This window comes from Salvelinus namaycush, chromosome 4 (assembly GCF_016432855.1).
Source record: "Salvelinus namaycush isolate Seneca chromosome 4, SaNama_1.0, whole genome shotgun sequence".
Lineage (NCBI taxonomy): Eukaryota > Metazoa > Chordata > Actinopteri > Salmoniformes > Salmonidae > Salvelinus > Salvelinus namaycush.
The window spans coordinates 10,842,421-10,863,757 of NC_052310.1; the positions used below are offsets into that span (position 1 = coordinate 10,842,421).

The window sequence follows — 21,337 nt, forward strand, 5'->3', positions numbered from 1 at the left end:
CCATTAATGCTTTCTCCGATTTCATGGTTTTGCAGTTCTTTAGCTCAACCCAGTGTAATGTCGTGGCTCTGACGTTCTGTGAAATTGAGTGGGCACGAAAAAGGCAGGGCTATGAATATGCTACGTGTCGGATTAGAAATCTTCATTGGACGTCTCCCGTCAGATTTATTTCCGATAAATCACATAAACTCGTTTTTTTAGAAGGGAATATAGCTTAATCGTTACCAACATATAAATTATTAGGTCACCAAACTAAAACGTTTCAGAAGAAGCGGCGATGTCTGGGATCAAAAAACAAAGAACGGTAGGCTATGTCATTATGTTTGACTTTTGGTATGTTACGTTACTTATTTCATTCGGATCTGTGGTTGTTGGGTGGTGGGCAGACAGTGTATCAAATTGGATAACTTTTTTTCTATCTAAACATGTAGGGCACCGAAAGAGATACATTGGAGCAGAGTCGAAAGTTATTCTATAGCTAGCATTATTTCTAAACTGAAAGTTCTGTAGGAATGTTCTATGTTAAACACAATTACCTTACCCCCCCTTTTTCACCAGTTGTGTATAGAAAAATATAGCATAGAAGAATCATTCTTACCTGTTTTTAGTTAGTGGTCTACACAAGAAAGTGACCCAGTCAGTTTCAGCCACAAATCAGCGTTGGGGGTTCAGTAGACCTGTGGATTGACTGACCACTTCTCGGGAAATCACTGCAATGCGAAACTGATTCTTGGCCAATCAATTACTTTTCTAGTTATAACAATAGGTAGATTATACGGCCACATTATATAATATTCCACCGATGTTCTTTACAGTATTTGCATTTTATAGCCCTATAGATATTTTATAATAACATGTCGTTTATTGTATAGAATGTATTATAAGTCTTACTATATGATAGTGTATGATGTGCTTCACAATTTCAAATAGCTGAGATGTTATTAAGGCTTGTGACATATTTAGTGATGGTATCTAGGCTATACATTTGGATCTGTCTTATGGCCTCTCTAAACAGTGAACCAAGTTGTTCCAGTTGGACTGGTTTTAATTAAGTTTATCCATGTCCCTAACAACAAGGGCTCATTGAGGAGTTAGGTCTGCTGGAGCGAGGCTACAGTAACAGTGAGCCACTATGAGAGTCACTAATGAATGAAGCTCAGATCTCACGTGTCTGGGCAGGCCTGGGAGAGGCACAGCCTGGCCTTTGAGGGGTTCCAACCAGCGAGCATTGGGCCTGACTGCCACACTGCAGGACTGTATGAATGAATAGGCCTGTTTGTTTCCCCCTGTCCCTCTGCAGCCCCCACCAACCTGGTCCGCCTACACACCACACAGTATGGGAAGCCACAAAGATGCAATTAGGCAGGCTGGACAAGGACTTATTAGAAGAGGCTAGAGTGACATGAGTATACCTTGTTGTATCTAGATGATCTGTACAATTAAAGCTTCCCTGGGTTAGGGTTTATCTTTCTAATATCTGTATGTGCCTGATCAGTAGTCAAATCCCTTTTACACAGGGCTCTTCAATGTCAGTCCTGGAGGGCCAAAACACTTCTGGTTTTCATCCTCTCCTTCTAATCAGGGACTGATTCAGACCCGGGACACCAGGTAAGTGCAATTAACTACCAGGTAGAAACCAAAACCAGAAGTGTTTCGACTCTCCAGGACGGGAATTGAACTGCTCTGCGGTTTTACTTCTAATGATGACCCGATGAGCTGTAAACTGAGAGGAATTCTTTCAGACGGATTGTTCTGCTTGGCATTCAAACAAATGGGAAAGTATACATGTCTTGCAGAGGACTCCAGTCACTCATTATCAAGCTATCACTACAAATTACAGCACAGTTCAGTGTTTCTCAGCTGACTAAAATACTGTGTTCAGTTGCAAACCCCTAAGGCAGCATTTCTTTGTCCTGTGCTAATAGCTCAATTAGGAATGTGCAGATGTGCAATCGTGCAGTCTCTCTGTGGTTTCAGGACCTTCAGAGGGCCACTAATGTCGTGTACCAGGCTCACCATGTGAGCCGGTCCAAACGAGGCCAAGTGGTGGGCACCAGAGAGGGCTTCAGAGGTTGCACTGTCTGGCTCACTGGTAAGCAAATGCCCTCTTTATCTCTCCAATACTAGACCACAGAGTTTCACATAAGTTATGTTGGATAATGGATGTATTGCAAACTGTCACTGTGGACTAAAGGTTTGTCAGGTGCCGGAAAAACAACCGTCGGCTTTGCCCTGGAGGAGTACTTGGTGTCCCATGGTATTCCCTGCTACTCCCTGGATGGGGATAACATCAGACAGGGGCTGAACAGGAACCTTGGCTTCACCTCTGTGGACAGGGAGGAGAACATCAGGCGCATCGCTGAGGTGGCCAAGCTGTTTGCAGACGCAGGATTGGTCTGCATCACCAGCTTCATTTCTCCATTCACTAAGGTGAGTGAGTGAGGGACAGTTAAACAGACACGGTTCAAATTCTACTTGATATAAAATAATCAATTGGAAAATTGTCAAAGGAGCATCTCTAAGTCATCCATTGTGATTGATCCGAGCTCTGGCCTGTATAGCTGCTATACTGTGTCTGACTGCATTCACTTCCTTTGGTATTTGGTTTTGAGAACCTCTTTTTTTGTTATGGAATTAAAATCAAGATGGCAAACATGTTGATTTTTGCTACCCAGTCTCTTTCTCCTGTGCATAGGACCGGCAAGAAGCCAAAAAGATCCATGTACAATCTGGACTGCCGTTCTTCGAGGTGTTCGTCGATGCTCCCCTGGAGGTGTGTGAGAGCAGGGATGTCAAAGGCCTCTACAAGAAGGCCCGTGCTGGAGAGATTAAAGGTACTGATCAGACTGACTCTGCCCTCCAGTGTTCCAGTTCTGTTACAGTACATTACACACAGCTACATTTACAAGTATAGATCACATGGCTTCAAAGTCTACTACTTAACATGCTGTTAAACAAGCAAAAAGAGTGGGGTTATATAATGTACAGCCAAAGCACTATATTGACTCTGCACTAAAGAAGTGTAAATGATTGACAAAGTCCTTAACAGGTTTCCTGACCCCATCCCCTTAGGCTTTACGGGCATTGATTCGCCTTTTGAGAAGCCTGAGTCACCTGATCTTGTGCTGAAGACTGGAGAGATCTCAGCGAATGAGTGCATCCAGCAGGTGGTCGAGCTGCTTAAGGAACAGGTGAGTCTATCTATGGTCCCTGAGACCTCGCTGGGCCTCGCCTGTCTGTGGTGTATTCCTCATTGTATCTCTACCGTGAGGAAAATGTCCTAGTCATTGGAAATTGACTTGTTAATGTACTATCACATTGATCCTTTTGTTTTGTAGAACATTGTGCCCACTGGTGTGACAGAGGAAGTGACTGAGCTCTTTGTGCCAGAGAACAAGCTGGACTTGGCACTGAGCGACGCCAAGACACTGCCTACCGTCAGCATCACCAAGGTAACAAATCCTTCTTCTATGCACATTTTGGGGTTTGACACACACAATCTGACCCTTCATGTTGAGTGGTAACACCTGATGGGACCACACCCTACTGACGTTTTGTTCTGTATTTCCTGTAGCTGGACCTCCAGTGGGTGCAGGTGCTGGCAGAGGGCTGGGCCAGCCCCCTCAAGGGCTTCATGAGGGAGAGGGAGTTCCTGCAGGTTCTGCACTTCGACACTCTTCTGGATGGTAATACTGGTATTTTATAACTTCATAGACGACACAGTTTAATGTAGCATATGCTCATATCAATTGAATGGATTGTTCTTAATAGGGCCCATGTTCGTCTGTAATATCATGTTCTATTGACATGTTATGCACATGTAACAACACCTACTTCTACCTCACATAAAGTCAATAGCGCTCACAATGAGCCAACAGAGGTCTGTTGACTTTTCTGTCAGTGACATAGAATGACATGTGGTTGGCAGGTGGAAACATCAACCTCTCTGTGCCGATCGTCCTGCCCGTTTCCAAAGAGAGCAAAGAGAAGCTGGACGGCTGCGCAGCGTTCGCACTTGAGTTCAAAGGTTGCAGAGTGGCAATTCTCCGCAACCCTGAGTTTTATGAACATCGGAAGGAAGAGCGTTGTGCCAGGCAGTGGGGAACCACATGTCCTCAGCATCCTTACATCAAGGTTAGAATTGCCTTTTAGAACTGTCCCTGTTAATATCATGAACTTGCTTGTCAACAGAACATACTTGAATGAAAAATCAGAAATGTTAAAAATAAAGATAAAATCTCACAGATGGTTATGGAGGGTGGTGATTGGCTGGTTGGTGGAGATTTGGAGGTGCTAGAGCAAATCAAATGGAACGATGGTCTGGACCAATACCGCTTCACTCCAAGAGAACTGAAGCAAAAGTTCAAGGAAATGAAAGCAGGTGAATAGCTTATTATATTCTGTTTAATTCTCACTTCCTGTCCGCTGTCTCTCTTAGTGCTGCATTGTGTATGCTAATGTCTACTTAAGGCAAACGCTAAAAAAACACAGTGATGATGAAGAAGACTTAGCAGTCACTTAATAAGGAACCTCCTTTTTTGCGTTCCCCCAGACGCCATCTTCGCCTTCCAGCTTCGCAACCCGGTCCACAATGGCCACGCCCTCCTGATGCAAGACACGAAGCGGCGGCTGCTGGAGCGAGGCTACAAGAACCCTGTCCTGCTGCTTCACCCGCTGGGAGGCTGGACCAAAGACGATGACGTGCCTCTGGACTGGCGCATAAAACAGCATGCTGCCGTACTGGAGGAGGGGGTACTGGACCCAGCCAGCACCATCGTGGCCATATTCCCCTCCCCCATGATGTATGCTGGACCCACTGAGGTAGGGCAATGGTTCCCCCTGGTCTACATCTTAGATAGTTCAAACAGTGTAAGTGAAATCTAACTGGATACAAGTGGCGGTTTTATAATGTAAATCTTTTTCTTTTTTTTTGGACTCAACGTTGTGCTTTGCTCAATTTCAACAGGAAGGTGGTGCGGCGGTCCTTCAAGTTTTGCCCTGGAACTTTATCATCAATGTCTGGCATTCTCTGGATTTATGGTGCTTTCAAGACAACTGGGAACTCAGAAAAAACAAGGTCGATTAATAACGTCAGTGATCTTCAGGTCGTAGCTCTAGAAAAAGGCCTGAGTTCCCAACTTGGAATTCCGAGTTGGATGATCGTTCAAAACTTATTTTCCCAGTCAGAGCTCATTTTTTTCCAGAGTTCCCAGTTGTCTTGAACTCACTGAAGTCTGAGATTTCCCAGTTCCGAGTTCCAGTTGTTTTGAATGCGGCAGAATTCATGCTGGCTTGACAGCATGGCCAATGTATTCAAACTTTTCTGTTTATCCTTTTAAAGCTTGGAAAAGAGTCTCTTAAACGCAGACTTGGACCACACACCCTCTCCACCGAATAGCAGGCAGGGGAAGCAACATAGTGATTGCTTTGCAATGCTTGCAGTTAGCCACTGATTCCTTCCAAACCACTCATGGAAGAATTTGCAATTTCCAACTTGTTGTGTAATGTTTATGTCCAATGAGCACCTATATGTTTTATTTCTCTTCATATGACAAGGATTTGTCAATGCGATTCATGATGATGACTTGTTGTCTAGTTTGCTAGCTAAGCTATGGTAGATGTCACGTGATTTGACGTAATTTTATCTGTGACCAATGACCTTGAGCCTTCTTGGATGGGCACTTCTAATGTAAATCTATGGCAGCACCCAAGGGGGCTTGAACTTTCTATCTCTCCCCGAAGATTTTGCAACAACATAGTGTCCCAATGAATAACAGAACACTGAGCCAATCACTACGCAACTAGAAAAGATTACCAACCCCTGTGCTCTGCAAGGTCTCTGATTTCCTCCCTACAGGCTGTCTCATTGTTGTCGGTGATCAGGCTTACTACCTTTGTCGTTGGCAAACGTAATTATGGTGTTGGAGTCGTCCTTGACCAAGCAGTCATGGTCAACAATGAGTACAGGAGGGGACTAAGCACGCACCCCTGAGGGGCCCCGTGTTGAGGATCAGCGTGGCAGATGGGTTGTTGCCTACCCTTACCACCTGGGGGCGGCCCATCAGGAAGTCCAGGATCCAGTTGCAGAGGGAGGTGTTTAGTCCCAGGGTCCTTAGCTTAGTGATGAGCTTTGAGGGCAATATGGTGTTGAACACTGAGCTGTAGTCAATGAACAGCAGTCTGATGTAGGTCTTCCTTTTGTCCAGGTGGGAAAGGGCAGTGTGGAGTGCAGTAGAGATTGCGTAATCTGTGGATCCGTTGGGGCGGTATGCAAATTGGAGTGGGTCTAGGGTTTCTGGGATGATGGTGTTGATGTGAGCTATGACCAGCCATTCAAAGCACTTCATTGCTACAGACCTGAGTGCTACGGGTCGGTAGTCATTTAGGTAGGTTACCTTGGTGTTCTTGGGCACAGGGACTATGGTGGTCTGCTTGAAACATGTAGGTATTACAGACTCGGGCCAAGGTCAGGTTGAAAATGTCAGTGAAGACACTTGCCAGTTGGTCAGCGCATTCTCGGAGTACACGTCCTGGTAATCCGTCTTGCCCTGCAGCCTTGTGAATTTTGACCTGTTTAAAGTGTGATCACACAGTCGTCCGGAACAGCTGATGCTCTCATGCATGCTTCAGTGTTTCTTGCCTCAAAACGCACATAGAAGTAATTTAGCTCGTCTGGTAGGCTCGTGTCACTGGGCAGCTCGCGACTGGCTTCCCTTTGTAGTTCCTAATAGTTTGCAAGCTCCGCCACATCCGACGAGCATCAGAGCCGGTCTAGTAGGATTCAATCTTAGTCCTGTATTGACACTTTGCCTGTTTGATGGTTTGTCGGAGGGCATAGCGGGATTTTTTTTTTTTTACCACCTTTTTCTCCCCAATTTCGTGATTACAATGTTGTCTCAACGCTGCATCCCACCAATGGGCTCAGGAGAGGCAAAGGTTGAGTCATACATCCTCCGAAACATGACACGCCAAGCCGTGCTTCTTAACACCCGCTCAATTAACGCGGAAGCCAGCTGCACCAATGTGACGGAGGAAACACCATTCAACTGACAACCGAATTCGGCCTGTAGGCGCCCGGCCCACTAGAGCGTGATGAGCCAAGTAAACCCCCCCTGATGTGGTATACTCCTCAATGCCATCGGATGCGTCCTGGAACATATTCCAGTCTGTGCTAGCAAAACAGTCCTGTAGCTTAGCATCTGGTCATCTGACCACTTCCGTATTGAGCGATTCACTGGTACTTCCTGTTTTAGTTTTTGCTTGTAAGCAGGAATCAGGAGGATAGAATTATGGTCAGATTTGCCAAATGGAGGGCGAGGGAGAGCTTTGTACGCGTCTCTGTGTGTGGAGTAAAGGTGGTCTAGAGATTCTTTTTCTCTGGTTGCACATGTAAAATGATGGTAGAAATGAGGTAAAACGGATTTAAGTTTCCCTGCATTAGTCTTCAGCCACTAGGAGCACCGCCTCTGGAGGAGCATTTTCTTGTTTGCTTATGGCCGTATACAACTCGTTGAGTGCAATCTTAGTGCCAGCATCGGTTTGTGGTAGTAAATAGACGGCTACGAAAAATATAGATAACTCTTGGTAAATAGTGTGGTCTACAGCTTATCACGAGATACTCTAACCCAGGCGAGCAAAACCTTGAGACTTCCTTAATATTAGATTTTGCACACCAGCTGTTATTGACGAATAGACACAGACCGCCACCCCTTGTCTTACCAGAGGCAGCTGTTCTGTCTTGCAGATGTACGGGTTTGTATGCGGGTTTATAAACTCAATCATTTTTTTTTACATTGTTTGCAAACTGATATGTGACACGTATTAATGCCAAAATAACATACAAAAAAGGCACAAAAAATATATATATTTACAGTACCAGTCAAAAGTTTGGATACCTATTCATTCAAGGGGTTTTCTTTATTTTTACTATTTTCTATATCAAAACTATGAAATAACACATATGGAATCATGTAGTAACCAAAAAAAGTGTTAAACATATCTAAATATATTTTAGATTCTTCAAAGTAGTCACCCTTTGCCTTTGACAGCTTTGCACACTCTTTGCATTCTCTCAACAAGCTTCACCTGGAATGCGTTTCCAACAGTCTTGAAAGAGTTCCCACATATGCTGAGCGCTTTTCCTTCACTCTGCGGTCCAACTCATCCCAAACCATCTCAATTGGTTTGAGGTCAGGTGATTATGGGGGCCAGGTCATCTTAAGCAGCACTCCATCACTCTTCTTCTTGATCAAATAGCCCTTACACAGACTGGAGGTGTGTTGGGTCATTGTCCTGTTGAAAAACAATTGATAGTCCCACTAAGCGCAAACCAGATGGGATGGCGTATCACTGCAGAATGCTGTGGTAGCCATGCTGGTTAAGTGTGCCTTGAATTCTAAATAAATGTGTAAATATTACTTGAACTCTGTGAAGCATTTATTTGGGCTGCAATTTCTGAGGCTGGTAACTATAATGAGCTTATCCTCTGCAGCAGAGGTAACTCTGAGTCTTCCTTTCCTGTGGCGGTCCTCATGAGAGCCAGTTTCATCATAGGGCATGATGGTTTTTGTGACTGCACTTGAAGAAACTTTCAATGTTTTTTTTTTAAATTTTCCCCATTGACTGACCTTAATGTCTTAAAGTAATGATGGACTCTCGATTCTCTTTGCTTATTTGAGCTGTTCTTGCCATAATATGGACTTGGTCTTTTACCAACCTTTTGTATACCACCCATACCTTGTCACAACACAACTGATTTGCGCAAACACATTAATAAGGAAATAAATTCCACAAATGTACTTTTAACAAGGCACACCTGTTATTTGAAATGCATTCCAGGTAACTCGTGAAGCTGGTTGAGAGAATCCCAAGAGTGTGCAAAGCTGTCATCAAGACAAAGGGTGGCTACTTTGAAGAATCTCAAATAGAAAATATATTTTGATTTGTTAAACACTTTTTTGGTTACTACACGATTCCATATGTGTTATTTCATAGTTTTGATGTCTTCACTATTATTCTACAATGTAGAAAATAGTAAAAATAAATAACAAATCTTGAATGAGTAGGTGTGTCCAAACTTTTGACTGGTACTGTATATTATTATATATATATTTTGCCCCAACTGCCCTGAATGATGGGTTGCCACTGCTGGACACTAATCTCTGTATAAAATGTATTTCTAAGCATTGTTTTATTCAGTAGAATCCGGTCATATCTGTAGTCACTAGACAAGTGTTTGTCTTTCTACCCGTTAGGTACAGTGGCACTGCCGGGCACGAATGATAGCTGGTGCCAACTTCTACATCGTTGGTCGCGACCCTGCGGGCATGCCTCACCCTGAGACCAAGCAGAGCCTGTATGAGCCCACCCACGGGGCCAAGGTCCTCACCATGGCCCCTGGTCTCCCCTCTGTAGAGATCATCCCCTTCAGACTGGCTGCCTACAACAAGACTAAAAGATCTATGGACTTCTATGATAAGGAGAGGTACATTGACAGCTAATATTTTGGCCCATACGTTTTTCCGGACTATGTAGCCTGACCAGGAAAATCTCTGGGCTCTGGTTGTAAGCAATAACTAGGGCTGAGGAAAAACTTCACTACAATGTTAAAAAGTAACTGAGAGATTGAGTCAAGCTGCTTCACACACTTTGTCTTACCTTCCTTTCCAGACACCAGGAATTTGAGTTCATATCTGGGACCAAGATGAGGAGGATGGCACGCAGCGGAGAGAACCCCCCGGATGGTTTCATGGCCAATAAGGCCTGGAAGGTCCTCACAGAGTACTACAGCTCCCTGCAGAAGGACGAATGAACACGCACACCTTGGGTCTAACAGACACATCTTAAGCTTTTCTATTTTATATCAAGTACTGTAGACATCTAGGCATTAATGAAATGCATGCCTGAGCTTTTTTTTTTTTTTTTACTAAACATCATGTAAACCGGAAATGATCTAGTTTGATGTGTGGGTCAAAATAAATCTGTAAGCAGTGTAAAAAAATCAATATGAATGTTTTAACAGATCACTTTTGTATCTTTACTTCCAAGCTAGTAACTTAAAATGTATGTTTTTGAAGCTGTGAGAAGACTATGTAGTTGAGTGGAAGGGGTTTTAACTATCCCTGTGTAATGAATGAAACTATTTATCTAGTGATGCCATTGTACCTAATTTCTAAATGTTCTTATACTGCATCTAGCCTTTTTATATCAGGAAGTTTCAAGCAAATAAATGATTACGAACAACATTGGTGTAATTTATTTTAGCAGATATTCAGGGTAAAACAAATTCTAAAAAATAATTAGTCAATATAAAAAGCAAAGCAAGCATTTTACCTAAACCAAAGTTCCACCAATCCCAACCCCCCAAACCGTCCATAGAAAACTTGTCAATCACACATTCAATAGATTGCATGTGGTAGATACTGGAAGTTTGTCATGTAGAAATAATCAACCATTAAGCATCCTGGTCATCACAAGGGATAAACAGAAACTATAAGACATGACAATCACCAAAAGCAGTTATTAGATTCTACTGTAAATGAATCCTGGGCTGGAGACCAGGGCATAAAGGACTTGAAAGCACAATGCAGGTTTCCTGATATATTGCAGGTTTCCTGATATATTGAAGTTTTAAAAACCGAAGTACACACCTTAACATAAGCAGCTCATGATATTGAAGTAAATTACTATGAGGAAATGGAAGGCCATGTCACTTTACTCAAACATCTTTGCATCTGGTACCATGCTCTCTTCACAACATCCACAGTGATAATTCACTTTCAAATAGGAGTTGAATTGTTCTGATAAAACTTGTGATCTAATTCATAATTCTGAGAACCACTCAATGTACAATTAGCTAATAGTTGAACGATGACAGAGGCAAATTTTATTACAGATGTTACACTAGTTCGATAAACAGCTTTCTGAAGAAAAACAGCCCTAAACATACAGTACCAAAAGAAGCAACATGTGATGTTCAGATAAAAGCCCAAGGCTAAGTCAATATTGCTGTGTGTCATAAGTAATAGGGAGGCGATTATGTACTATCAAACCTGAAAGGATCCATGGCTGTGCCCATATTTTGCAGTCTCAGAGCCAGTTTGGGTGAGACCTTGATTGGCCAGAAACATAAGACACTAATGCCAACATAAGTATCATGTAACGCCTAACTTCCACATAACAAATAGCATTTTGACAGAAACATTTCATGTTGAATGCATTGAACTAAATGTTCTTAAAATAACAAATGATAAGCTAAGACGTTACAAAGTGATGTTATGATAGACATTACACTTATGTATATCTCTTCAAGTTCTCTCCACCAGTAAGTACTCTACATACAGAAAATAATAAGGAAAGCATATCCAGGCGCTTAATAGTTCTCCTTTGCATGTTAAGACTCAATCCAGAGTAGAATGAATCAGAACCGTCTGTCCGTCTGCCGACTTCGACTTCCTCATCTTCTGCCTGGCAGTCTGCATGTCGTCCTGATTGATGGACCGGATTTGATCCTGGATCCTGGAGACAAAGACAAGGTCAGTATCTTGCTGGTAACTACAGAAGGCACTCTAATAGTGTGAAAATCACTAATCACTACTAATGCTCATATGAAAAGCCAATGTAAAGACATTGGTATTGGGAGATCAAGTTAGGTCTCAAGAAGTATGTGTTTATACGGGCAGAATTGGGCTGCCTGTGTAATGTTAGGATTTGTGTTTATTGCACTATAACCCAATACTACATCATGTGATTGAATATTAGCAACTGTTGGCCTGGGCGCCTGGGTGTCTGTGTGTGGGCGCCTGGGTGTCTGTGTGGGCGCCTGGGTGTCTGTGTGTGGGCGCCTGGGTGTCTGTGTGTGGGCGCCTGGGTGTCTGTGTGTGGGCGCCTGGGTGTCTGTGTGTGTGTGCTGGAAGTAACAGTTAGCCCCAGATAAGTGTGCTGGGAAGCTGTGGTTAGCCGAAAATTGCATTTACCATTTATCGCTTGAGTTTAATAAAAATACTTAAAGTATATTCGGTGACTCAATCACATTTTGTCCTGATACCAGATTTGAATTGACACAAATTCCTTATAGTAAACGCAGTCAGAGGGGTGTGGTACCTTTCATCGGCATGGGTGTTATGGACAAAATCCCGCACACATAACAGGGCAGCATCCCGACACATCTCTCGGAGATCACTTCCTGAGAATCCGTCAGTCTCCTTCGCCATGTCAACAAAGTCAACACTGGGATCCACCTGGAAAATGCATGGGGAAGTTTAGTGGAAACACAGACAAATGTGTAATTGTGTAATTTAATTACCATGTAAAACTTACATTTTCATTTTTCAATATGAGTTTCAAGATTTCTTCCCTCTGCATGCGATTCTGCAAGACAATAATAGTTTTTAGCAGGAATGTAATACATTTCAGGTAATCTCATATAGTACTGCATAAATAACCATATTGGCTGGCTCAATTACCATATAACCGTGTTACTGACGGTTATGGATGAAGACCGCCATGAAAAGTAAATAACCGTCATAATATCTATATATTTTTGGGGAGGCCAGGGCGAACAGCTGACTGAAGACAGGACGGTTGGCATTCGTACTGTTGAGTCCGTTTCTGCGATAACATGGACTCTAAACAACGTGATGAAACTGTGTTGCGCCTTGCTGAAACAAGCAAGGCGTTGTAGCAAACAATGAATAGAATGGGCTTGGCACCTCTAACCATGGCAATCGAACTGGTAAACTCACAGGTAGGGCTGTTGTGGTGACTGTTTTACCACCACATATATTATTTAGTATATGTAAAAACAAGATTAAATCAAGAAAACTCTGACAGGTGACAATATTAGCCTATCACTTGTGAATTATATATTTTCACGATTCACAGCAATAGAAACAATGCCTTTTTTGTGACCATTTCAAAATCATAGTCGCACACCTCATTTAGCCTAGCCCATAGGCCTATACGTTTTAACAGGTTTGTATCACAACTAAAGGAGCCAAATAACTTTTAAAATTAAGCACATTACTCCGCTTAACAAGGGGTGTAGAGCCTAACTGGCATACATCTTTGTAACACTGCAAAAATCTGAAACTTTAAATCCAAAAATTATGCAGAAAAACTAATCCATGCTTTTGTCACTACTGCAATGCTCTACTTTCCAGCTACCCGGATATAGAATAACTATCTTCAAAGTAATGACTCGGGACGTCGGGTTTGATATGAAAGCTTCTTTTAGTAATAATACTTGATCACGTTACATTTAACAACTTTAGATTCTACAGAGCAATGCAAGTAAGATGCTAGCGCAAAGGAGCCAAAATAATCACCTGTTAATTGCACTTAACTAGCGCGTTCACTCTCTACTTCCTGTCGCAAGGCATTCTGGAACTTGCAGTCAAAAGCGTAATTCAATACTAACCAATACAATTACATATGTAAATAACTGTAAAGAAATATCTTTAGATACAGCTCAATGAATTAACTTAAACATTAACTCTGTAACACATTAAAGTTACAACACCGGATAAAGCACTAAATAAACTTCAGTTAGTGCTAAACACGGCTGCTAGAATCTTGACTAGAACCAAAAGATGTGATCATATTACTCCAGTGCTAGCCTCTAGCTTCCTGTTAAGGCTAGGGCTGATTTCAAGGTTTTACTCCTACCCATCTCTCCGATTTGGTCATGTCCCTAAAATTTCTAAGCAAACAGCTGGAGGCAGGGCTTTCTCCTATAGAGCTCAATTTTTATGGAATGGTCCATGTGAGAGACGCAGACTTGGTCTCAACTTTTGTCTTTACTGAAGACTCATCTCTTCAGTAGGTTCTATGATTGAGTGTAGTCTGGACCAGGGGTGCGAATGTGAACGGCAAGGCACTGGAGTGACAAACCGCCCTTGCTGTCTCTCCCTGCCCGGTCCCCTTCTCTTCACTGGGATTCTCTGCCTCTGACCCTATTACAGGGGCTGAGTCACTGTCTTACTGGTGCTCTTCCATTCCGTCCCTAAGAGCGGTGCCTCACTTGAGTGGGTTGAGTCACTGACGTGATCTTCCAGTTCGGGTTGGCACACCCATAGGTTCGTGCCATGGGGGAGATCTTCGTGAGCTATACTCAGCCTTGTCTCAGGGTAGTAAGTTGGTGGTTTACAGACATCCCTCTAGTGGTGTGGGGCTGTTTGCCCTGTATTGTCAGACGGGGCCACAGTGTCTTCCCAACCCCTCGTCTCAGCCTCCAGTATCTATGCTGCAATAGTTTGTGTGTCGGGGGGGCTAGGGTCAGTCTGTTAAATCTGGTGTAATTATCCTGTCTTATCCGGTATCCTGTGTGAATTTAAGTATGCTCCCTCTAATTCTCTCTCTCTCCTCTCGGAGGACCTGAGCCCATACCTCAGGACTACCTGGCCTCCTAGCTGTCCCCAGTCCACCTGGTCGTGCTGCTGCTCCAGTTTCAACTATTCTGCCTGCGGCTATGGAATCCTGACCTGTTCACCGGACGTAAAAATACCATAAAGATCACCTTAAAAATGCACCTGTATTATAGAACCATTACATGCATAATCACATTTGTGGTCACTTTTGATAATGGTGTTTTCCACTAAGGGAACATTCGCGCTTCTAGCCTACTGCAGTGTGCACATTGTTGCGCTTATGTGAAGAAATTGTTTCTCAACATTAAGCTAAACTTTCTGATCTGTTGAATCAGCCACATTTTTATGCTAGTGGTTGTATTAATTTGGGATCTATTGCATCCCACAACTATCCCAGACTATGTTTGGAATATTTATTTCTCGTACAGAATAGGTCAACTTCTATACTATGGGGGATAGTAGATTGACATAGGCTAGTGCTTTTTCTGTTCGTTAGGCCTACATCTTGTTGGCTGACGAAATGTAAAATGTGGACAGTTCATCCAATATCTTCAATATGCACCTAAGAATTGGATAAGGATGCATGCAGTTGCGTCCCCGATGTGTCTGTCTTCACTTGTAGCCTGTGAGAAAGACCCAATCACGTGATGGAGCGCGCAGCACTCAAGGAGAAGGGCACAACAGCCACTAGCCGCAAAAGGCATGGATTGTTTTAGGGTGCATTACGGCCACACAAACGGGATGCCGCCGTGAAATTCTAGGCATTATCAAGTGCTTGTCAAATTGTGAATGAGTGACTGATGTAGTGTTCAAAGCCTGCACAGAAAACAAAGCAGAGCTCATGCCTTTCAAGCAACTTTTTACAAATCATTAGTCATTAGAGCCTTACAATGTATTAAAAATCAAAACATATTGCCCAAAGTTTGTAGAACAACTAAAGTTACATGAATAACTCTAAATTAAGCATTTAAGAATACCTATTTCTTTGTTAACTGCTCAACCCAGAATAGCTGCATGTGCGCACTCCCTCAAATCGTTTGGAGAAAATATCCTTAACATTTTATTTTGCTTGTTCAATTGTATTCTTCATACTATAAAATAATGCCACGGAATTCTAAGCAAATCTTGTCTGCTAAATGAACTAGTGTAGCCCGGAGCCATATGGCATAGCCAGATCTGGACCTAACAAGACAACTCAGAGTATGCCATTTTGTTCTTCTGAAATAGACTACATTTTCTTCATATCATGCTTCTTTGAGACTTGTCTAAAATAAATAATGGATTTATTTTGAAGGTGTAGGCTATATTACATGGATTTATTAGACTTTTTAAAAAAGGGAACTGTTCCAAAAGGTCGGCATCAGTGGCTTGTAGGCTGTGTGTGGAAGCCAGGAGATGCTAAATGTGTTTGTTAATTAACGGTCAATCACCGTGAGACAGACAGTTATTTTCTTGACCATTACCAACTGACGAAATTTCGTGCCCGCCACAGCCCTACTCATGGGTACACTCGCAATGGCTGCCTACTATTGTGACGCAATAATTCCCATGGTAATATAGAATGTTCATTTCAATGATGTAAACTGATGTGGCTCATGCAATGTAATGTATTTTTTGTCATGCCAATTGAATTGAATCAACAAATTACAGCACATATTGATGGGTACACTTCCTGCTTTGCTCCTATGAGTACACTCACAATGGCGGCCAGTCCACCTATTATGCCATTATTGACTTGAATGGCGACATCTGTTCTATTCATTCTATTTCTATGGTAGCACATGCAGCCAAGACCAGATTTTGCTATTTGAACAGTTATTACGGAGACAGTGGTCATTTGTCTGGCCAATTACAATCATCCAAAATTCCAGGACCGTCACAACCATGTTCATAGTACTGTGTATATACTGAAAAACGTGTACAGTTTGTGAATAGACTCACAGGCTGATTTACGTGAAATCTTGTGGGCATTCTCCTCAGAATGGCGGAGTCGAGATCCTGTGGACGATTAGTGGCCCCCATAATGATGACCTACATGAGGAAAAGGTGAGAGGCAGTTGAGAGAGACTCAACCAGACAGGAGTCACATGATGATCAATGTATGTGAAAACCGAAACGTCTGTGTACGCCATCCCTGATGCAGTGAAATGAATAAGCTTTACGCAACATCTTTTGGAGTGCGGACCTGTCGCACCTTTTTGCTTTTCCTTCATAATGGACCCACCTGGCAGTTATAGTCCGTCTCAAGCCCATCCCACAAGCTCATGAACTGAGCCTTCATCATGGCTGTGGCCTCGTGGTCAGAGCTGGAACGGCTTCTGAGGAAAGAGTCTGGAACAGAACATTACAGGATCGACAGGAGCCGGGGATGATGACAACATAACTGGCTTAGCTGAAGTACCCAAACAAGATTTAAAGCACTGTATAGCATCTGTTAAAGATAATGGTAAAATAAGCATTTACCAATCTCATCTATGAAGATGATTGAGGGCTGAAGCTTAATGGCTAGAGAGAAGACGGCAGAAGCCAGTTTCTGGGACTCTCCATACCACTTGTCTGTGAGGGTGGAAGGCTGCAGGTTGATGAAGCGGAAACCAGCATCTTTGGCAGTTGCTTTGGCGATCAGCGTCTTCCCACAGCCAGGTGGTCCGTACAGCAGCACACCTGTTATCATAATGACAGGGGTAAGAGGAGTGGCTAAAGACTGAAGGCGGTCCTGTTGAACCTTTATATGCATTGTGTCTATCTAGGCTTTTGCACCGGTCTCAATAAGCAAATCTTGTATGAAAACAAGAGACTCACCTTTTGGTGGCTGAAGCAGTCTGGATCCCTTGAACAGGTGTCTCTTCTGGATGGGAAGTATGACAGTGTCTTTCAGCTCAGTGATGACTTCATCTAGGCCAGCAATATCACTCCATGTGATCTGTAGAGAGAGCATCACATCAGTTAGTTATGGAGAACAGACATACAGGTGACTACCAAAATAAAGGAAACACTTGAGTAAATGAGGGATTAAGTATATTGTAAGCAGGTGCTTCCACATACAGTGCATTTGGAAAGTATTCAGACCCTTTAACTTTTTCCACATTTTGTTACGTTACAGCCTTATTCTAAAATGGATAAAAAAATAAAAAAATCAATCTACACACAAATTAAAGCGAAAACAGGTTGACATTTTGGCAAATTATAAAAATTACATAAGTATTCAAACCCTTTGCTATGAGACTCGAAATTGAGCTCAGGCTGCATCCTGTTTCCATTGATCATCCTTGAGATGTTTTTACAACTTGATTGGAGTCCATCTGTGGTAATTGTGGTAATTCCATTGATTGGACATGATTTGGAAAGGCACACACACACCTGTCTATATCAGGTTCCACAGTTGACAGTGCATGTCAGAGCAAAAACTAATCCATGAGGTCGAAGGAATTGTCCGTAGAGCTCCGAGACAGGATTGCGTCGAGGCACAGATCTGGGGAAGGGTACCAAAACATTTCTGCAGCATTGAAGGTCCCCAAGGCCTCCATCATTCTTAAATGGAAGTTTGGAACCACTAAGACTCTTCCTAGAGCTGGACGCCCGGCCGAACTGAGCAATCGGGGAAGAAGGGCCTTGGTCAGGGAAGTGACCAAGAACCCGATGGGCACTCTGACAGAGCTCCAGAGTTCCTCTGTGGAGATGGTTGTCCTTCTGGAAGGTTCTCGCATCTGTGCAGCACTCCACCAATCAGGCCTTTATGGTAGAGTGGCCAGACGGAAGCCACTCCTCTGTAAAAGGCACATGACAGCCCGCTTGGAGTTTGCCAAAAGGAACAAGAAACAAGATTCTCTGGTCTGATGAAACCAAGATTAAACTCTTTGGCCTGAATGCCAAGCATCACGTCTGGAGGAAACCTGGCACCATCCCCACAGTGGTGACAGCATCATGCTGTGGGGATGTTTTTCCAGCGTTAGGGACTTAGACTAGTCAGGATCGAGGGAAAGATGAAAAGGGGTAAAGTACAGAGAGATCCTTGATGAAAACCTGCTCCAGAGCGCTCAGGACCTCAGACTGGGGCAAAGGTTCCCCTTCCAACAGGACAACAAACCTAAGCACACAGCCAAGACAACAAACCTAAGCACACAGCCAAGACAATGCAGGAGTGGCTTCGGGACAAGTCTCAATGTCCTTGAGTGGCCCAGCCAGAGCCCAGACTTGAACATCTCTGGAGATACCTGAAAATAGCTGTGCAGCGACGCTCCCCATCCAACCTGACAGAGCTTGAGAGCATCTGCAGAGAAGAATTGGAGAAACTCCCCAAATACAGGTGTGCCAAGCTTGTAGCGTCATACCCAAGAAGACTCGAGGATGTAATCGCTGCCAAAGGTGCTTCAATACATTTGCTGAAATTTCTAAAAACCCGGTTTTGCTTTGTCATTATGGGGTAGTGTGTGTAGATTGAGGGGGGGAAATGTAATACATTTTTTAATAAGGCTGTAATATAACAATGTGGGAAAAGGGGTCTGAATACTTTCCAAATGCACTGTAGGTGTGGATCCTGAGTTAATAGGGTCATGTATAAAAATGCCCAGTTGCCGATTATTTTGGCTACCATGGCTAGAAGAGATCTGTGACTTTGAAAGAGGGGTCTCAAAGGCACACAGGGGTTTAAAGGGTGTGTGTGCGTCAGTCACAGACCTCAAACCAATTTAACACTTAAGGGAGATTCTGGAGCAGCGCCTCAAGTGTTTTCCACCACCATTAACAAAACACCAAAAACAATTGGCATTTCTTGTGGAAGAATGGTGTCGTATCCCTCCAAAAGCATTCCAGACACTTGTAGAATCTATTCCAAGGCACATTGAAGCTGTTTTGAAGCTGTTCCAACAACCTTAAGACACTTTATGTAGTGTTTCCTTCATATTCGTTTCTGTTGGAATGTTGTTACCCAGCAAGACACCAAAAAGTGTAACTCAACCAGAATGGGGAACTAACAAAGAGTTACTGACAACCAAAACAAAACAGGTGGGGTTCTAGAAGTGGATCTGAAAGAAACTCGTCATGTTGTCCACTGAAAGTTGACTAACACCACCAACTGGGACCTACAAGAGACCCACCATGAGCGGCCACTAAATTTGCCCAAGAAGAGGCAAACAAAATTAAAACCCACCCCAAACGTAGACAGGAATCAAACCAAAAGGTGGAGCAAAACTAACAAGGAAGAACAGATAAAGGACAGTTTCTTAGAAATCATAGAGGGAGCGCCAACTAAAGGTGTTAACCCTCCACATCTCTCAAGGTAACTGGAGCACCCGCACTCAAATATCCCCTGTACCAGCACAGATGAAACGCCTTCTGACTAACGAGATGACAAGCCAAGCCAGCACAGGTTCAACACATACTGACTAACGAGGTGACACCAACCGGTGCACCCAATGTACTAACATCCAACCACAAAATATAAATGGAAAAACCAACGCTTGTAATAGTTGGGTTCAAGCAATGGTGTATTGAAGCCGCTCTCTTACCTGCATGGTCAACGGGTCCACCAGATGTGCTGCAATGCTCATCTCATACTCTGAGAGCTTGACATTCTGCACACCGATCTGCTTCATGAGTTTCTCTGCCTGAAAAAACCCACCTGTCAATAGCCATCTACCTAGCTTTGTACAGTACAATACAGTCCCAACAAACATGATAGATATCCACAGAAAACGCTCAGAAGCAAACAGGTCAAACTTGGCTACTGTATATTGAAAACTTCACCTGTTTCTGTGCTTCCATTTTCTGTTTCCTTGTGGGATCAATGGCATCAACCATCCACTTTATGGTGAAGTAAGTGACTGCACCAAATATGGTCAGTCGGAAGAGTAAACTAAAGACTTCATTCCGGCCCAAGGGCTGGGCAATACTTTCAGTTGGAATCTCCTTCAACCCCATCTTCTTAGATGACTGGGGGATGGAAAACAAAATGACATTCTCAAAACTTGATCACAGTTGAAAATGAACAACATAGCTTAGCTGCTATACAAGTGCTGCACTCTTATCCAACAAGAACAATGTGTGAATTCCACTTAAATTCAGAAAATCCTAATTGAAAATAGGCTTAGACATTAGCTGAGAAATTACATCAGTTCTTAAAAATGTACACTCAATCCTGTTTAGCTAGCTAAGATCACATGTTCATGTCCATCCTATAAATATTGTTAGCAGTTAGCCATATGTCATCATGTTAGCTGTCACAACACTGGCAAGCTAACAATGCCGGCTAAAAATCTCTGTACTGTTGCGTCCTGCTTGACACAGCATTTGACAGTTGTCAGCTAGCTAGTAATATGATATGACCTACATACCTGATGATGGAATTGGTGTTATTTTAAGTCTATATCTAAAAAGTGTTTGACAATCATCGAAACTGTGAAAAGACTAGCTAGATAGTAGTTTCACTTTGCATGTTACAAAACCGAAACCTTGACTTAATTTTGATAGCTTTGACCTCCAGTTAGCATGCAGCCTCGTGCCTAAATTACAGTCGTTACTTTGTAGAAAGAAATTCCCACTAGTAGGACACCTTGTGAAACGTGTTGTATTGATCCATGTATTTGTAATTAGAACTTTTAAATGATTTACAAAAACAAATTAACCATCACAGTTTGCTGGACTGGTCGTGACACTCACCTAGCGCTTCCACTCTTGCTCTTGTCCCTTTCAGCGTGAAGCTCGACGCAATTTGCTTGACAGATGCCCCCTACCGTTTTGGAATAGAAACAGTAAAATAATTTCCTCAATATTTCTGTGGCATGGGACAGCGTTGAACGAAGATTCTTCAAGGTAAAGAACAACACATGTAAAACTATGGATTTAATGATGTGGCTACAACCCATATGGTACAAAATAAGCTACTCCCCATCATAAAACGTTACTTTTTTTGTTACTCAATGTGTAGGTCAGGATTCTGTGCTTCATGTTCCAAGCAAATCTGACAGGTGGAG

General features: G+C 42.9%; 3 protein-coding genes across 5 annotated transcripts in view; 1 reads left to right on the plus strand and 2 right to left on the minus strand.

Annotated features, from left to right (window-relative positions):
• LOC120046136 (phosphatidylcholine:ceramide cholinephosphotransferase 1-like) overlaps positions 1 to 705 on the minus strand; it is a 50,124-nt gene extending 49,419 nt beyond the window's left edge. Inside the window, exon 1 of the mRNA XM_038991126.1 lies at positions 599 to 705. The gene's annotated coding sequence lies outside the window, so the exon portion shown is untranslated. The remainder of the gene's footprint in view (positions 1 to 598) is intronic.
• papss2b (3'-phosphoadenosine 5'-phosphosulfate synthase 2b) lies at positions 84 to 10,244 on the plus strand. Of its 2 annotated transcripts, none has more exons than XM_038991118.1 (12): positions 84 to 304; positions 1,926 to 2,092; positions 2,195 to 2,430; positions 2,696 to 2,834; positions 3,073 to 3,191; positions 3,339 to 3,452; positions 3,575 to 3,686; positions 3,929 to 4,134; positions 4,246 to 4,381; positions 4,553 to 4,821; positions 9,255 to 9,484; positions 9,670 to 10,244. In XM_038991118.1, the coding sequence occupies exons 2-12, from the start codon at positions 1,945 to 1,947 to the stop codon at positions 9,809 to 9,811; spliced, it is 1,851 nt and encodes a 616-aa protein (XP_038847046.1). In that variant the 5' UTR covers positions 84 to 304; positions 1,926 to 1,944; the 3' UTR covers positions 9,812 to 10,244. The 2 variants fall into 2 exon arrangements, with proteins under 2 accessions (XP_038847046.1, XP_038847048.1); XM_038991120.1 differs by having other exon boundaries at positions 85 to 304; positions 1,978 to 2,092.
• Positions 10,233 to 21,063, minus strand: atad1b (ATPase family AAA domain containing 1b). 2 transcript variants are annotated; one of them, XM_038991129.1, is made up of 10 exons: positions 21,024 to 21,063; positions 20,112 to 20,297; positions 19,874 to 19,972; positions 17,169 to 17,289; positions 16,830 to 17,030; positions 16,591 to 16,697; positions 16,308 to 16,397; positions 12,319 to 12,369; positions 12,103 to 12,239; positions 10,233 to 11,517 (listed from the first exon to the last, which is right to left on the minus strand). In XM_038991129.1, the coding sequence occupies exons 2-10, from the start codon at positions 20,283 to 20,285 to the stop codon at positions 11,400 to 11,402; spliced, it is 1,098 nt and encodes a 365-aa protein (XP_038847057.1). In that variant the 5' UTR covers positions 20,286 to 20,297; positions 21,024 to 21,063; the 3' UTR covers positions 10,233 to 11,399. The 2 variants fall into 2 exon arrangements, with proteins under 2 accessions (XP_038847057.1, XP_038847058.1); XM_038991130.1 differs by lacking the exon at positions 21,024 to 21,063 and adding an exon at positions 20,699 to 20,719.
• Positions 21,064 to 21,337: the final 274 nt, after the last annotated feature.